The following is a 17,504-nucleotide window of genomic DNA, read 5'->3' as shown; positions in this document are numbered from 1 at the left end:
TGATCTAATAGCTGATTGATAATAGGTTGCATCAAAGATTGCATTAATTTCTGTTCTGCTGAAGGTGTGAGCTAAACATTTCTCTTGGATGCTATTCACCTGCCAGGTGAATACAACATTTCATAACAGAAAAGTAACTCTCACTCCAAGTCTTCATTTAATCATTTGGAAACACTGAGTAATCATATGCCATTGATTACTTCTGAACTCCATAATGTGGGGCTAGCCTATGTGCTTCCCACATTCACAATCATTCAAGAGTGATCAAAGGTCATTTGCTTTAACCACTTCTTAGCAGTGAATGGCTTGTTAGAAATCCAATTACTCTATAACAAGGTTATTTTCAGGATATGGACAGCATGAATATCAAAGCACTTATGTGGGCCTCTTGGATACACAACAAGAAAGATGATGGAATGGTACACTGTGTATTAGTTTTAATAGTCGTGAATATAAATACCAGCATGTGTCTAGAAAGCATTCACAAATGTAGATTAATTAATATACTGAAGTTAATTACAGCTAATTATACCATGCTGTGATGTGTTGAGTTAAGTTGCCACAATCATACAAGCTGGCACATTTTATGAAAACCATTTGCCGCTCCATTAATTTTTTCAAAGCCTTAAAAGGCACAAATCCTATTACTTTTCTTTAATTTATGAAAAAAATCTAAGTTTATCTGTAACTATAAAATAACATTTGGTTTCAAACTAACAAGCCACGGATGAGTAGCATCTTAATTTAGGCTAATTTCGCAAGTGTGTGTTACTTATAACCATCTCTATTGGTATATCTACCAAACACTGTGTGTGTGTGTGTGTGTGTGTGTGTGTGTGTGTGTGTGTGTGTGTGTGTGTGTGTGTGTGTGTGTGTGTGTGTGTGTGTGTGTGTGTGTGTGTGTGTGTGTGTGTGTGTGTGTGTGTGTGTGTGTGTGTGTGTGTGTGTGTGTGTGTGTGTGTGTGTGTGTGTGTGTGTGTGTGTGTGTGTGTGTGTGTGTGTGTACACTGGTAGGTTTGGTAGATTAAAAAATATAGTCAATTTCTGTTTACAAATTACATGACAAAAATCGTAGTTAGTAAGGCATTCCATGTTCCACATTTTAGGTAATATAATCTGACTACTCTATTTGATTACTTTTGACACGTTTATCACTGTTGCAATGTTGAGAAAATCTGCCTGCCTGCCTGGGAAAGGACCTCGACGGATCTTCACCGTAGAGTGGGTGCTGGACTCCTGCGGATCTGCCTTCTTAGTCAGCCCAGCAGATGACGACACCAGCCCCGCTCCCATCCCAGTGCCCAGCCAGAAACCACCCAGCTGCACACATAACATTTGCCTGTGCCCACCGCAGACAGAATTCCACTGTGATGAGAGAGCCAGCGTCTGCAAGAGCAACTGAGCGGACCATCACACCGGAACCTGAGCCTTGCGCATCTGAACAGCTGTGTGAGCCGGCAACACCATCCGTCATCGTGGGAGTCCTGGTGGAGTACGAGGGTATGGAAGAGAGCCCCGCCCACACTCCCGCCCCTGGGAGTGAGTTTCTGTTCAGAAGAACATTGCCCAAAGCATCACACTGCCTCCACCGGCTTGCTTTCTTCCCATAGTGCATCCTGGTGCCATGTGTTCCCTAGGTAAGCGCGCACCCGGCCATCCATGTGATGTAAAAGAAAACCTGATTCATCAGACCAGGCCACCTTCTTCCATTGCTCCGTGGTCCAGATCCAGATCGGAACACACAGGCCGGTCTTCACTTCCCACATGCATCAATAAGCCTTTTCTGCCCATGACCCTTTCGCCGGTTCACAACTGTTCCTTCCTTGGACCACTTTTGATAGATACTGACCACTGCAGACTGGGAACACCCCACAAGAGCTGCAGTTTTGGAGATGCTCTGACCCAGTCATCTAGCCATCACAATTTGGCCCTTGTCAATCTCGCTCAAATCCTTACGCTTGCCCATTTTTCCTGCTTCTAACACATCAACTTTGAGGACAAAATGTTCACTTGCTGCCTAATAAATCCCACACACTAACAGGTGCCGTGATAAAGAGATAATCAATCAGTGTTATTCACTTCACCTGTTCATAAGTTTAGATATTTTAGTGTTTTAAGCCTTTGTGCTCTATTCATGGAAAACATCAGCTAAACGTAAAAAATTATATCACATTCGAGTGTAATGCCATTTATTACTAAATGTTTGAACTGAGATTGAACCAAACAGCCACTACTATTCATCAACAAATGTTGCACATAATAGTTTCATTAAAGTTTCATAAACCAACAAATGCACCAGAATGAGTTTTTTGTCAGCAATGCCATCTCTCTGAGAGTAAAATTAAACATTTATTGTACTGAAAATACTGTCTGGGCAAGTGGTGTCAGCACAAATCTCACACTTTCCTCCAAATGCTGCAAGCACACTGACCCACTGCAAATTCCTGCAGACATCACAATTGCTCTGTACATAAGAGTAGTGACTGCCTACCAGCAAAAACACAGTAACAGCAAATGTGGGTTGTGAGATATATAGCCTGGAGCCATGAGCACTAAGTGACGTTTTGAGCACAGGAAATAACTGTGAAGAACACTAAAACTGAATTCGGTTTTCCATTGTCTGATATAATTCCCCTCTTGCAGTAACTATGTTTTGGTTGCTAATGTGTCTGGTAGCAAAAAACAACAACACATATTCCATATAATAAAGGGGTTATTTCACACATTTTGTTGTTGTTGTTGTTTTTATTCCCTGGTTCACTTAATAATATTAGTAAAGGTTTTTGGGCCATAACTAGACATAATATAGCTTGTTATGACCATATTCCCTTTTTCATCCTTCAGTATTAAAAGCCTTTGATAAGGCTGCATTAGATTCTGATAGGATCCGAGAATATACCACACTGAAATGTGCAGCACCGACTGTTCATATCATACTGACTTGATTAGGAACCTTGACAAAAATCCTCGATTATGATTTCACTTTTTTGTACTTTAGTGTGTGATGCTGCTGTTTGAGTATAAGCAACATCTGCAAAGTTATGACACTCAAAGTTCAATGCAATTTTCTTTTACAGAAATCGCTTTTTAAGGACTACAACGGCTGGTAGGGACTACAACAAGCTTCTTCCCGGGTTGGTGACAACACAAACCCTAAAATTTACATAAAGCCTGCCTCTGAGGACATGCAACAAAGGGGGTGAGTTGGGCTGCTTTAGAGAAAGAGTTGTCGTAAAAGAGTGTTTTGCCATGCCGTCGAAACGCTGATATTTTCACCCCTTCACGGACTCTGCCACATTAGCATCGACGAGGTGTCTCGTAACCAATTCAGGTGTTTTGCTGTTGGATGTAAGAGTGGACATAACAGTCTTCATTAATTCCAGACATCAGAGCCGCTGAAGACGCAGTGGATTCGTTTTGTTTTTGAAGAGAATGCGCCCCACATACCTAAATTAGTTTATGTCTGCACAAATCATTTTACCTCAGACTGCTTTGTGAACGAGGGTCAATACAAAGGAACAATACAAAACACAGGTTTTGTTAAAAAGTTGTTACACAAGGATGGATCAGTACCAACTGTTCATGATCAGCTATAGACCGATACTGGTCATGGCAGTAATGAAAGGGAGAACCAACTGTTATAGTTCATCTGAGTTGCTTTACGGATATAAAGTTTAGCCGTTTATTAAGCACCCCCGAAACAGCATAAGGTCAGTATATATTTGTTTACTGATAGTTGTAAGGAGTGTTTTTGTGTAATTCACTGTGAATGTTGATGATAATGCAAGGGAGAGAGTGTGTTTAAGACTTTAATGCGCACTTCTTGTACTGTGTTTTATTCAGCTCTTACAGTGATTTTTTCTGGAGTGAAAACAGACGCTTCATCTTTTGTGTGAAGCATCAGTTAAGTTTTGGCCATCATTTGGACAGGGTCCGCTACAACCAAGCGGCAACCTCCCCCAGTTTATCTTGAAGCCAATACGGAAGTGACTTAAACTTAAATTCGTCGACTGGCCACTGGACAGGCTCCAAAAGGGAGCAGAATCTCAATGAGCCCCATGTTAAAATGCCCAACTTTACAGCAGAAAAAAAAATCAATTTTACAGTCTGGTACAAATTGTGGTTTTGGTCTATATATTTAATTTTGCCCTTCATGACAACTGTGAGGGGGGAATTTTTTTATAACTCATTCGTTTACATTTTATAAAGCCTTAAAGTTCTGCATAATTAAGGGCATGGCCGCTTTGAGTGACAGGTAGATAGCCGTTTGTCTGCTGTCTGTTAGCCATCACGTCACCTCAGCTCCAGCCATGTCTCGCCTCTTTGCCCATTTTCTGTTATCCGAGAGTGACGCGCGATGACGTGCTGACAAGATGGCACCGGCCAGCTCGTCCCTACTTTACGCTTCAAAACTGCTCTTCAGAATCCTATGGATGACGTCACGGACACTACGTCCATATTTTTTTTATAGTCTATGGCTACAACAGGCTTGTACTAATAGTGTATAAAAGCACGATGACAACCTAATTTATAACTGTAATTAAACTAATCTATACATGTTCTATCTCCATGCAACATATAATCTCTGGCTCTGTAGGCATCATTGTCCGACTCCGGTTCGAACAACTGAACACAGCTACTGAGAGTTTCCGACATTTTCAGTCTGTGAGATTGTCCTGACACTGGAGCATGGCCTCTTGAAGCTCTGTCCTCTTCTTGAAAGCTCATTTGCATTTAAAGAGACAAAACGGCACATTTTTGCTCACTCACAAAAAGCATGGCAATTTTAACATGCTATTAAAAATTATCTGTGGGGTATTTTGAGCTCAAATTTAACATACACACTCTGGGGACATCAGAGACTTATTTTAAATATTATAAAAATTGGCATAATAGGTCCCCTTTAAATATCAGAAATGTAATGCAAAGTGATTCAGCTCATCAATTCTTTACCTCACCAACTCATCTTTTAAGCATATTTGAACTTATACATATGGAAAACAGTTCTGTACGTTGTCTGAATAATAGCTATGTTAATTTTAAAATGATCTCCATTCATATTAATGAGCATTGTATCTGATGAACCTGACATTTAACTAGAAGTCATAGTTCAAGCTGAGAGAAACACAAGCTTCAGACCATGCGCTTCAGGTATCAGTCTTACACATAATCAAAAGTTATGCTGCTTCCATTATTTTCACTAGTGCAATGTGACAACTCACTCCCTGACATGAGTTTCACTGAAAGGACACAGAAAAAGTAATGTATAATATTTGACATTGGAGTGATGTCTGTCGAATATACAGCTCTTGCACTCATTGTACAGCATTGCATAACTCCAGAATTCATACAGCTCATGATGGCATCAATTTACATAAGCACCTAAATACACGGATATTTTCACACTGTAATGAACTAACTGTCAATATCTAGAAAGTTACTGATGAAGTTCAAAAGTCCCATTTAATATGCATTATTTTCGCATTATTTGGTTGGTGAGATTATAGTCTAATTATATGTCTAATCAGAGGAAAAATAAGGAAATATCAACAGGGGCCTGAGAGAAAAAGAATGTTTAGATGGCACAGCATGACATCTTAAACGGGTGAGAAGGCAGCAATGTTCTCTCTCAAAAAAAAAAAACATTTTGCATTTACCTACGCAGATTATGCATCCCAAATATCTGGGTGGATAAAAAGACTTAACTTCTTAAAAGTTCCAAAGCATTGCTTGTGGCAAAAAGACTTGTCTCAGACAGCACTGGTACTCTCTGAGATATTCAGTATTCAGTACCTTGTGGCTGCTATATTGCAGTTCTCCTATCAGTTGCACTCATTCACATTAATTTGTATTGTTCTTTTAAAATCTCGATTTCATCTGATTAGAGGCAAGGACGGATCAAGATCAATGAGCGCTAGCCATATAACCACAAGCTCTCTGGCTAAATGCAAGTTATTTGTCTCTCTCTGTTGATTCTGTTCATGGAGAGGAGAATTAATTTAAAATTGAATTGGTGCGCATCCAGTTCATTATCTAATAAGTTTGGGCCAAATGAATTTTATGCTGCACAGTAAAAAAAAAGCCAATGAGGCGACCCACTCCATGTAAAATAAACGTTTTATAACTGTACACTTTTTAAAAAAAAAGTCTGTAAAAAAAATAGCGCACAATGTACACAATGTAAATATGAAGGAATTTTCCATCTTGCTTTTGTCTTACCTGTATTTTGAATTAAACATTGCATTAGTTCGTGTTTTAAGGGTTAATGGAAATTTCCGTAAAATTACTGGATAATGTACTGGCAGAAAATTACCAGTACATTTTTAGTTTTTCATCTTTTTTTTTTCTTTTTTTTTTATAATTTCTTTTACAAAAAAGTTATAATTTCTTTAGAAGTAAGGCAATTTTAATGTGCATCTTCATTGTGAAAAATTCTGCTTGCCAACCTTTAAAGGGGTCATAAATCGAGATATGCTTTGACATGTAAGAGGTTATTGTACTATTAAAACATCCTGTAAGTATCAGAACTCATAACTCCAAAGTCCAAAAGCGGCAGAAAATAACCAGTACATTTTTCGATTTAATATTTTTACAGTTTACATCTTTTTTTTTTTTTTTTTTTATAATTTCTTTTCAAAAAAAGTAATAATTTCTTTAGAAGTAAGGCAATTTTAATTTTGTGCATCTTCATTGTGAAAAATTCTGCTTGCCAACCTTTAAAGGGGTCATAAACTGAGAGATACTTTGACATGTAAGAGGTTATTGTTCTATTAAAACATCCTGTAAGTTTCAGAACTCATAACTCCAAAGTCCAAAAGCGGCTTTTATTGAAACCAAGCTCTGAAAATGACTTTCGGTTTCGGATTTTGTCATGTTATGATGTAATAGTGCACGAAAAGACCACCTCTGTAGAATCAGATAAAAGCCTACTCTATCACATCACATCTTTGGCCCTGCCCACTGGTGCGTTAGTGAGATGAGAGAGAGAGAAGAGAGATGGAGGATTAAAAATAACATTACCTTCCAAAGGATCCTAATGTTAGGAAAGTGGTTATTTATTTTCAACTATGTGAAACTCTCTGTAGAGCATTATTTGTTTGTTGGGTACATTTGAATGTAGCCTGAGGTTTTTTTTTTTTTTTTTTTTTTTACAGGTGTTTTAGAGCATTATTTGTTTGTTGGGTACATTTTAATGTAGCCTGACATCGTCATACTCAGATTCTAGTCAGGATATGAGTCTGATACTCAGTGGCTGCTGGTCAATAGAGGGCGCTGGGGCGCCGCCCCCATCAACATTCCAGAAATATACATGTATACAAAAATGATATAAAAGTGAAATAAAAATAAAATAGTTTACTCATACGATGTGCTGGCTGTTAGTAAGAGCCTCAGCATTTAATAAAAACTGGCTTTGATGGGTTAACTATTTTATATGTTCTTCGATATGTTTCATGCGGTTTCATGCGTGAGGGACGCCGGACAAATGTATGTCTATCTGAGTCTAAAAATATACGGGCAGCATGTGACCTGAAGCTGGTCTCTAATTGGTTCTTAAAGATCCTCCTCCGGACGCAGGTCGTTGCGTCCCTGGCGAATCAGAATTGGATGCGTGTTATTTTATCCAATCTGATTGGTTCTCGTCACCTGTCATTCAACTTTACACTCTTGGCCACTAAAGCGAAAGTGCGCGGGCGACACAGTCACTCCGACTACGCCAAAACCTTATTAGGATGATCACTTTCGTATAGATGGCAGCAGTTAAACCAAATTCTTTCACAAGGCGTTCGTTGGAAGAAAAAAATTATAAAGGATCCCGAACCGGACCAGCGCGATTTACAAATCCAGCAGCAGGCCAGTGACAGGACACAGCTGCACTCGGAGCTCCACAAGCGTGTTATGAGAAACATAGGTGGCTGGCTGAATGTGTTGTTAGCAATGCCCTTTATTGCTTTCCCAGTTTTTTATATTTCTAAGTGTCGGTACTGAAGTTTTGTGGACAACAACGGGGGTAAGAGACCTCAAATATCTAACTGAAAAATGCAAACGTCATGACACTACTGAGATGACTGACTTTAATCAGAGAGTCATTGAGAAATTTGCTGGCCAGAAAGAAAGGAGAGCAAAATGTATGTTCAAGTAGTCAACATGCTTTTTTATTCTTTTGTTTTTCCTTTCCTCATTCAATTATATGTGGGAAATGAATGTGTAAAAAGATAAAAGTGAAGACACTGTTTTCTCTTTAATGCTTGAATTTAGTCAACATGCATCTTGATACTGCGAAAGTGTGGGGGTATATGTGATGTCAGATGGGGCGGAATGTCCTTATATGGGCCGTACGGGCTTCCCAAAGAACCCATGCAGCGTTAATGGGACCCCTGCATTTCGGCGACGATCGTTTTATAAACAAGGCCCAGTTCAACTCCGGATTTGTAGCTCGTCTAACGCTGAAAGATGGAGCGGTTCCAGCGATTAAGGGTGGAAGCAGGCGGTGAGTAAAACTGCTTCAAATGTCTTTGTGTTGTTAGCTATCGACTTGTTCATTCAAATGCGCTACTATTCCATTGTTTTTCTATATAAACACGCACTAGTCTGACTTGCAAAACCGTTCCGCTTGCTACTACTAACATTAAATCGCATACAGTCCATAAATCAAATTATGTCCTCATAAACCATGAGTAAACACACACACATGTTGCAAAACTCGTGCATGACAAGCCGCAAGGATGTCACAGCTTTCTCAGCTCTCAACGCAATAGCTGCGCGCACTTTTCATTCTTTAGCTCCACCCACACGATACGCCCCCAGCCGCTCGTTTTTTTTTTCCGGAAAGACTCTGTACAGCGTATCTTTCTTTTATAAATATAATAAAACTTAAGACTTTTCGGAGATATGAAGGATGCAGTACTATTCTATAGGCACTCAAGATTGACATGAGATTGACTGAAACTGAGTGTTTCACCCCCCCTTTAAGGATACATGGAGTACTTACCAACACGAACATAATTTTTGAGAGAAATAGTAAAGGTGAATGCATATACGAACCACCTAAACAAATTCAACCCAAGCGCTCTTTGGTGACGTGCATGATTACGTTACTGTTGATCATCTGTTCATCATCGTATAAAGCAGTCCCTCCAGAAAAATGCATGATATAATGCAACGCATGATTTAATGCATAATCAGCCAAAGTCCGCATATTTATGCGGGGGCCGCATTTTTTCAAATACGCAGCACTTTCGCCACGTAAATTGCCTATTTCCGCATGCAATATATGCAGGGCTAGCATGATTTCATAATTCCCGCATTTACGTTGCAAAAAAGTCATATATATTAGCAGAAAGTTGAAAAATGTTTGTTTACTTCACACAAGAGCCGCCATTTCCCCTTATTGCCATGGGAACGTTTTGAAGTGACGTAATTACCCGACATGAACGTCATCGAAAAGCTGCAAACCCTTGGTGAAAACATAGATATCGGTGAAACCATGATGAAGCACGCAAATTCCCATTTGCCAACAAAAATAACAGCAAAAGACAGCGCAAAGCAGTTCCCTGTGTGTTGACCAATTTCAAAAAACAGCATCATGAAGCTTCAGAGCGTTATGAATCAGTGAGTCGATTCAGCGGTTTGGATCGCCAAAGTCACGTATTTTAGCAGTTTGACAAACGATCCGAATCATGAATCGACTTGCTGATTCATATGCTTCGAAGCTTCATGATGCTGTTTTTTGAAATCGGTCATCACAATATAAGTCGTTATTTAGGTTTTTTTAATTTATTCGCTTCATAAAGTTATTGTAGAACCACTGTAGTGAGATGGACTTTGTAACAACGTCTTTATTGCCTTTTATGGGTCTTGAGAGTGCACAGTGCATTGTGCCAATGGAGGCCTTTCTGAGCCATCGGATTTCAACTAAAATATCTCAGAGCTGCCAACTCTCACGCATTGGCCGTGAGACACACGCATTTGATTGGTTTCACACGCTCACACGCCACACCCCTGATTTCTCACGCTGAAGTGCCAACCCGGTCGGTCAAATGCCTGAAAGATGAGTTTATCTATAGATCTACATGTTGAGCCGATCATGCTTTCGGTGAGGGGGTTCAAGAGAAATGGGCAAATAAATACGGTGTTGCGCGACCTAAAGCTACATTCCGTTTTGGGTTCTGACGAGAACGAGCCTGTAATGAGCGAAGGTGCGTTTCCCGAAAGTGTCGTTCGCTAACTATGGTCACAAGTCCGTCATTAGAAGCATAGTTAAACGAGTCGTGTTTCCTGAAACCATAGTTCCAACGAACGTTCGCAAACAGCATCGCAAAGTTGATTTGCATACATTTTGTTCTTGCACTGATGTTAAATGTGTAGCCATTTTGTACTGGGCAGCCAGTTTGAGATATAGGTTATATTTGAGTATTGTGTGTAATGATTCTTTTTCCATTGAAATGACTGGGGGAAAGTGTCCCAATAACCCTGAATTCACCCTATCCTCTTTGAAATCATAATTACATTGCATTATGAAGCTTGAAACCCCAAATATTATAACATTCTTCATGAACAATTATTCAGTTATTTGTAACAATCTCATTGTAAAAAAGAAGAAGAAAAAGAAACATGGTTTCAATGTAGCCAGCTACTTTTTGATAGTAACTTGTAGTGTAGCTATTTTCAAAAGGGTAGCTTGAATATAACTTAACTACTCAAAGTATTTTTTACTACAACACAGTTTTTTTAGATCAGCCACAGCAAAAAAGAACCACACAACTGACAGAAGAGCAACAGACAGGACAGTTATTTTCCTTTTTCTTCCCTGTAAAAGTATGCTGTAGGTTGATGTAGCCTATAATCAATTTGTTCTATTTAGACAAAACCATGCATAGTGCTTTAAAATTGTGTGTGTGTGTGTGTGTGTGTGTGTGTGTGTGTGTGTGTGTGTGTGTGTGTGTGTGTGTGTGTGTGTGTGTGTGTGTGTGTGTGTGTGTGTGTGTGTGTGTGTGTGTGTGTGTGTGTGTGTGTGTGTGTGTGTGTGTGTGTGTGTCTATAGGATATACTGTATACAAAGCGTCATATAGATGCATTTTGTCTTAATAGAAAGAATTCATTATCAACCTTATCTATCAAAGGCAAATAAGAAATCAATAACAAAAACCAATACTACCCCATTCAAATGCTGATGCAGAGAGTGTTTTCTGTGATGTGTGTGTATATAGCTATTATATATATATATATATATATATATATATATATATATATATATATATATATATATATATATATATATATATATATATATATATATAGCTATTATTATAATATTATTATTTATTTTGTTTTTTTGTTGCAATTTTTGCTTTGTTCGCGGCAAAATTTTGGTTGGCCCCACCAAATCTCACTCTAAGTTTTTTTGAAAAGTTGGCAGCTCTGATATCTTCATTTGTGTTCCGAAGATGAACGGAGGTCTTACGGGTGTCCAACGACATGAGGGGAAGTCATTAATGACAGAATTTTCATTTTTGGGTGAACTAACCCTTTAAGAGATTGCACTTTGTGCATTGGAAGCACTCAAATGTCTGTTTTGTATAGCTACCTCTGTAAAACAGGAAGTTATTTATTCATTTTTTCAGAAGTTGTAGCATATTCCTTATTCCGTTTATTAAGGTCTTCAATAAAACAAGATGAGAACTTAAATATTCCCAGTACTTTCTGTGATGTAGTGCTTTTTTTCTCTTTTTCATCAAACCGCACTTTTTGCAAGTTCCCACAATTTTATCGCATAAAATTGCATAAATATCCCACATTTTCCATCACATTTTTTAAGAAAACGTGCAGCATAATCAAGGATTTTTGCCCGCAACAATCAAAAAAAAAAGACGCATTTTTCTGGAAGGACTGATAAAGCCCGCCTTGACAATTTCATTGGTCCGAACAGCTTTGGTTTGAGCATAGTTGCTCCACCGGATCAAGTCCGAACTTCCCGTCCTCAAATGTTGTGGGCGAGGCTGGCATCCAGGCTAATTTTAATGTGGATTCTTTGGTTAATCAGTCACATCTGGGCGCAGGCTTTGCAAACATACTTTTACTGTAAGATATGGACCCGAGAGTAATGGCACAACATGTATGTAATCGTGCACTGTAAAAAATTGTATGTGCTATTTACTTAAAAAAATAATATTTTTGAGTAGTTTTTAAGGCTTGTTTTTAATGGAATCTACTTGAATAAATCATGTAAAATCTCCTTAATTATTTAGACTATGAAACAATTAATTTTTTTTTTGTGAAATGTGCTTATTTATTTTAAGTTGACTTTAAAAAAGGGTATAAATTAAAGTGAATGGAAATGATCTGTTTATATTTGACTTTAAGTTAAGTTATACAATTAATAGACTGTATGCTGCTAGCACAGCACAAGTAGGAACACACTTGTTACTGCACTGGCATTAGCACAGTTATTGCTCATTGAACAAAGCTACATGCTTTGTAATATTAGTAAACATGCAGTTATCCACAACCTAACCATAAGATCTACTCTTCTGCACAACGATAAAGGTCAAAACTTCAACATAACATGCAGAAACTCTTTCTAATGTCAAACATAACTGAAAATTAAACATTAAAATAGTGTTTGCACTGTTAGTTATGATGAAATATGTTATCCAATCACAGCAGTGGGCGTTTACATTTCCCGGCCAGCGTAAAAAAAAAAGTTGCCAGCCACCTCCAGGGTTTTTGATCATTTTCACAAAAATGTAATGGCCCATAGAATATTTTGTTGTATGAATATCTGAGCATGATATATATCAAAAGAAAGAGAAGATCCTCTGCTTTTAAAAACAAACAAACAAACAAAAACATTTTGCATTCCTTTTTTATTAACCCTTAAATATGGGTAAGTTTCATAAAAAATAAATAAAGTTTGAACAAAAAGCTGAGAAAATCATGTTTTTGTCAAAGACTACATCCAGATCAGATTCAGAACGATGATCAAACAGAGATGGAGTCCATCAACACCCCTAATGCTTGCACAGTCCTAGAGCTCATTCTTCGGCAGTTTTGATTATGCTGTTTAATGTTGATGATCACATTATTTTACATATACATCTGCTTAAATACGATCGCTTGTTGTTGTTGTTTTTTTGCATCTTCTTCACCTGTGTTTTGAACAGGAGATTATGTACTCATTCAGAAGATGTGTCATCGCGCCCTCTAGCGGATAACAGTGAAAGCACAGAAACCTGGAAAAAAATGCTGTGTTTGGCGGGGAAGTGTTTTCTCACAAATAATGGAAAATTCTGTGTTTGACGGGGAACGAGTTAAAACAGAGGACTAAAATTAGAATAAAAAATGCCTTTTATTTTTAAACGATAACAATTTGTTTATGTAGAAATCATACTAACATTATAAGTGCACTTCAGGAAACATTATAAAATAATACAAAATGCAGTCCATGACCCCTTTTTAAAGAATATCACTGATTTATTATCAAAACTGAATTAATTCAATTTTGAGCTTTTCAATTCAGGCTAAGAATTATGCCATTTAGTATTGCTTAATGTAGTTTCAACTACACTGTGTGATTTGGTTTCCATGAACAGAATGAATTTGCATCAGCACCTGCAAAGACGCCCCCTGAAGGTACTGTAGATAAGTTAGCTGAGCTCACCGATCCACAATCATTGTGCAGCCATTCACTTCAAGTCAACCATTCTGTGTAAGAAGGACTGCCGGAGGCAAATTTCCCAGTCAAGAAAAATGTTACAAACAGTTATCTGCAGACACATAAATAACTGTTTAAACCAATCTTAACTGAATCTGTCAAGTCTACATGAATACATATCAAAGGACAGATTTGAAGTGCATATAGAGGCTGAAAATAGAAAAAAATATATCAATAAAAAAAGCTAAAATTCTTGCAAAAATTAAATTTGGCTTTTATCTATTTATTTATTTAAAAAGCAGTAAGGCAAATTATTTTTATTCTGAAAAACTGTTGTCAGTGTGACTTAAAGTCACCATTAAATCAAAATGGACAATTATTATTTTTGAATGGAATATTAGTTTATTTTATATAAATTATTTATCTGTGTACATCTTTTTTTGTATTCGTGTGCACTCCTAATTTTTAATCAAAATAGCTTTCCCTCCATATTGCAGCAACATCTCTTATCTGATGATGTGTTTACTAGGCGAGGGCGGGGCAACCTGTCACTCACATGACATCGCAGCAATTTGCCACTGCTATGATCCAACAATCCAATCATTTCCTGATTGACATTTTTGATGTGGCAAAATAGCCTACGTTTTATTTAAAAAAAATAAAAATAAAAAAAGTATATATATATATATATATATATATATATATATATATATATATATATATATATATATATATATATATATGTATATGTTTGCATTCTTTTTAACTACATTTTAGAGTCATTCAATATTTTTTGTCTGGAAAAATCTAAAAAATCTATAAGAAATATTGCATAAAAAAAAGGTTAGACCCATATATTGTAACTGGGTTTTGTGTGTCTGATCCTGCACTTGCAACACTGAATGAATGAAAGCATGCATTAAAACAACGTTTATTGAGTTCTCACAGTGATTTAATGTTAACTTAGCATGTACTCTACCTGTCGACTGCTATTGCGCTCATGGAGTAAATGCTTGCAAACACGGAGGTGACGGGGAAAAAGTTGTGAAATCTGCAGTAGGCTTCTCCAAAATACCAATCACCGTGCGTGGCATAAACAAAATTAATCAAAGTGTTGAAGGCGGCCATCGATGCGTCTGAAAACGCCAGGTTGAGCAGAAAGTAATTGGTGACGGTTCGCATCCGCTTGTGAGCCAGAATGATCCACATGACGATCAGATTCCCGAAGACCGCGATCGCTAGGATGGAGCTGTACGCCACCGACCAGAGCGCGACGCGCCACGGCGGCTGCACGAACTGGTTTGTAAAGTTCCCCGTTAGGTTAGATCCGTTTTGTGGCTGTGTCATGGCGAAAGTGCCCAGAATATTCTGATATGAAATATCTGAAGTGGACTGGAGACCGCGCGCGATGCACGTTGTTCCAAATGCGCGCGAGAGAGTCCTTTGCTCAAGCGGAAAACGGCAACATGTCACTTATAAATGGTCGATTTGGTGGGAATCGATGCCAAATGGACCGACTGACAAATTCTCTAGTCTTCTCTATTGATACGTAAATCGCTTATAAGTTCTTAAAGCCGCGTGGTTGTCCCTTGACTCCTGTTGAACGCAGCCACGAGCGCAACACACTCTGTAGTCAGATGCAGCGCCATGCACAATGTGACAAGTGGACTAACTAGTGCTACTGGGAGAGAGCGTGATCGATTGATTCACGGGGTAGAGTTAAAGTACAGACAAGGACAAATTGGACTGAATCCTGAATTTAATCAATAAGTGAAATACATTTACGAAATAGCTTGGTCAATGACCAGTAGTTCAGAAAAAAAAAACACCAGCATCTATAGGCAGAGTCTGTTGTGCCCCAAAAAAAGCACTAGTATTAATTTAGTTACATATATTCCATCATATATGACCCATGGTCCTTATTTTATGTGCATTATTATGATGCAATATTTAAAAACAAAATCTCAACATGTGCCTCAACAAAAAAAGATAGACTGTTTTTTTTTTTTTTTTTGGTGCAATTCAAACAAATTATGGATAAATTAGACGTAATTTGCGGGTGGGGCATGTCTCCACCACTATGCGAATCTCGAGGACTAACAATATATTGTATGTACTATATTGAAATTGATTTTTGGACATCGTATTGTTATTTTTTTCTGCAATTGTTATTGTACGTATCTGATAAGGCATTAGGCTATATTAGATATAATATATATTATATATTATATCACATTATTGCATTACTGCAACTGCATTGTTACTTAGCAGATGTTTAGGCTAATGAAACGAATTTGGAGATACACATTCATTATCCACAAGATTCTCACTAACCATAACCTGCGTTCATTTAATAAGTGTAGTAGCTTATTATGATGTTTCACAGTCAAATTAATAATTTCAGCATGAATTGACACACTTTAGGCTCTTAATGACACTGAAATTAAAGTAAAGAGTTAAACCATAACCAATTTAAAAATGCTCAAGCACTGAACAAAAATTGGTGTAGAATTTACTATTTTCACTCAGAAATTGCTAGTAAATGTTATAAATGATTACAAAGAAACAATAAGTAACACATTAAACGTGAAATTTTGAAGTAGAAAGGCTGAAATAGTATTTTCTTGTAAAACATATACTCCATATAACATAAACATATACTCCAATAAATATACACTCCAAATAATCTTCCCCTTTTTTAAAGTATAGTTGTAACATTTTAATTCAAAACTTCCAAAATAACCTAAAATGGTAAAAACACACTACATAAGCACCATAAAAGTAGTTTGTATACGGCTTATACACTGTAAAAAAAAAAATCGTAAAAAGAAGGTAATTGACTGGCAGCTATGGCTGCCAAACAAAAACCATAAAATTAAGGTAAAATATCTTAATTCAAATAAAGTGCAAAAACATTAATTTTACAGAAATTTACATTAAAAGTTTTAGTGAAAAACACTATTTTACTGATTTTTCCTTGTTTAAATTAAGATATTTTCCTTTAATTTTACGGTTTTTGTTTGGCAGCCGTAGCTGCCAGTCATTTACCATTTTTTAACAGTGTAAAACTGTTATTTTACAGATTTTTCCTAGATTATTATGATCAAACACCTTCAATAAAGTGACAGTACTAAAAATTCTGCAGAAAAACGCTGTTATTTTACAGATTATTACAATAAAAAAAAATTCAATAAAGTGTTAAATTTACAGTTTTATTTTGGAAGACAAAATACAGTCTGTAAACAATACAATACATAATATATTTCGAATACAGATAACAGTGGAACAGTTTCATCAAATTTTTAAAGTTGAATAAAATTTCAAACTGAAAAAAAAAGTACAAAACTGATACATTTACAAGATTGTCACGGATTCACTATTGATTCTAAAACTTGTATTATTCAGATGTAAATTTATGTAAACAAATTCTTCAGAGCCCCCAGGAGGAATTGAAAAACTAAAAATTGCATTTATCTTGTAAGTTAGGGTTACTAATATCATGACGAGGTCATGATTTCACCTTATAACAAAATAACAAATTGTGCCATTTACTGTTTTGTATTTACTTTGTATTTTCCAAATAAGTTTAATGTTCTTTTCCTCTATATTCAAATGACCCCCGAGGGCTCCATATAGCTCTGATGATATGTGGACAAACATTTACCTTTTAATTCAGAATCCAAGCTATATAGTGTAATAAGAAATATAAATCAAAACATACAACAGGTCCATGATTCTGCACCAGAAGGGACAGACACAGATAAAGAGCAATCCTCTTCCAAATCTCCAATAATCAGCTGGATCTGTAAAAGAAAGAAAGAAAAAGACATCGATTCACTGAAAAGTCCTTAAA

General features: G+C 36.9%; 1 protein-coding gene across 1 annotated transcript in view; it reads right to left on the bottom strand.

Annotated features, from left to right (window-relative positions):
• The window catches only part of tacr3a (tachykinin receptor 3a), a 64,953-nt gene extending 49,644 nt beyond the window's left edge, over positions 1–15,309 (bottom strand). Inside the window, exon 1 of the mRNA XM_079812408.1 lies at positions 14,631–15,309. Within this exon, the coding sequence (XP_079668534.1) occupies positions 14,631–14,998 (368 nt within the window). The 5' untranslated portion in view covers positions 14,999–15,309. The remainder of the gene's footprint in view (positions 1–14,630) is intronic.
• Positions 15,310–17,504: the final 2,195 nt, after the last annotated feature.

This window comes from Gobio gobio (assembly GCF_949357685.1).
Source record: "Gobio gobio genome assembly, chromosome: 3".
NCBI classification, from domain to species: domain Eukaryota; kingdom Metazoa; phylum Chordata; class Actinopteri; order Cypriniformes; family Gobionidae; genus Gobio; species Gobio gobio.
This window is presented reverse-complemented; position numbering and strand designations above follow the sequence as displayed.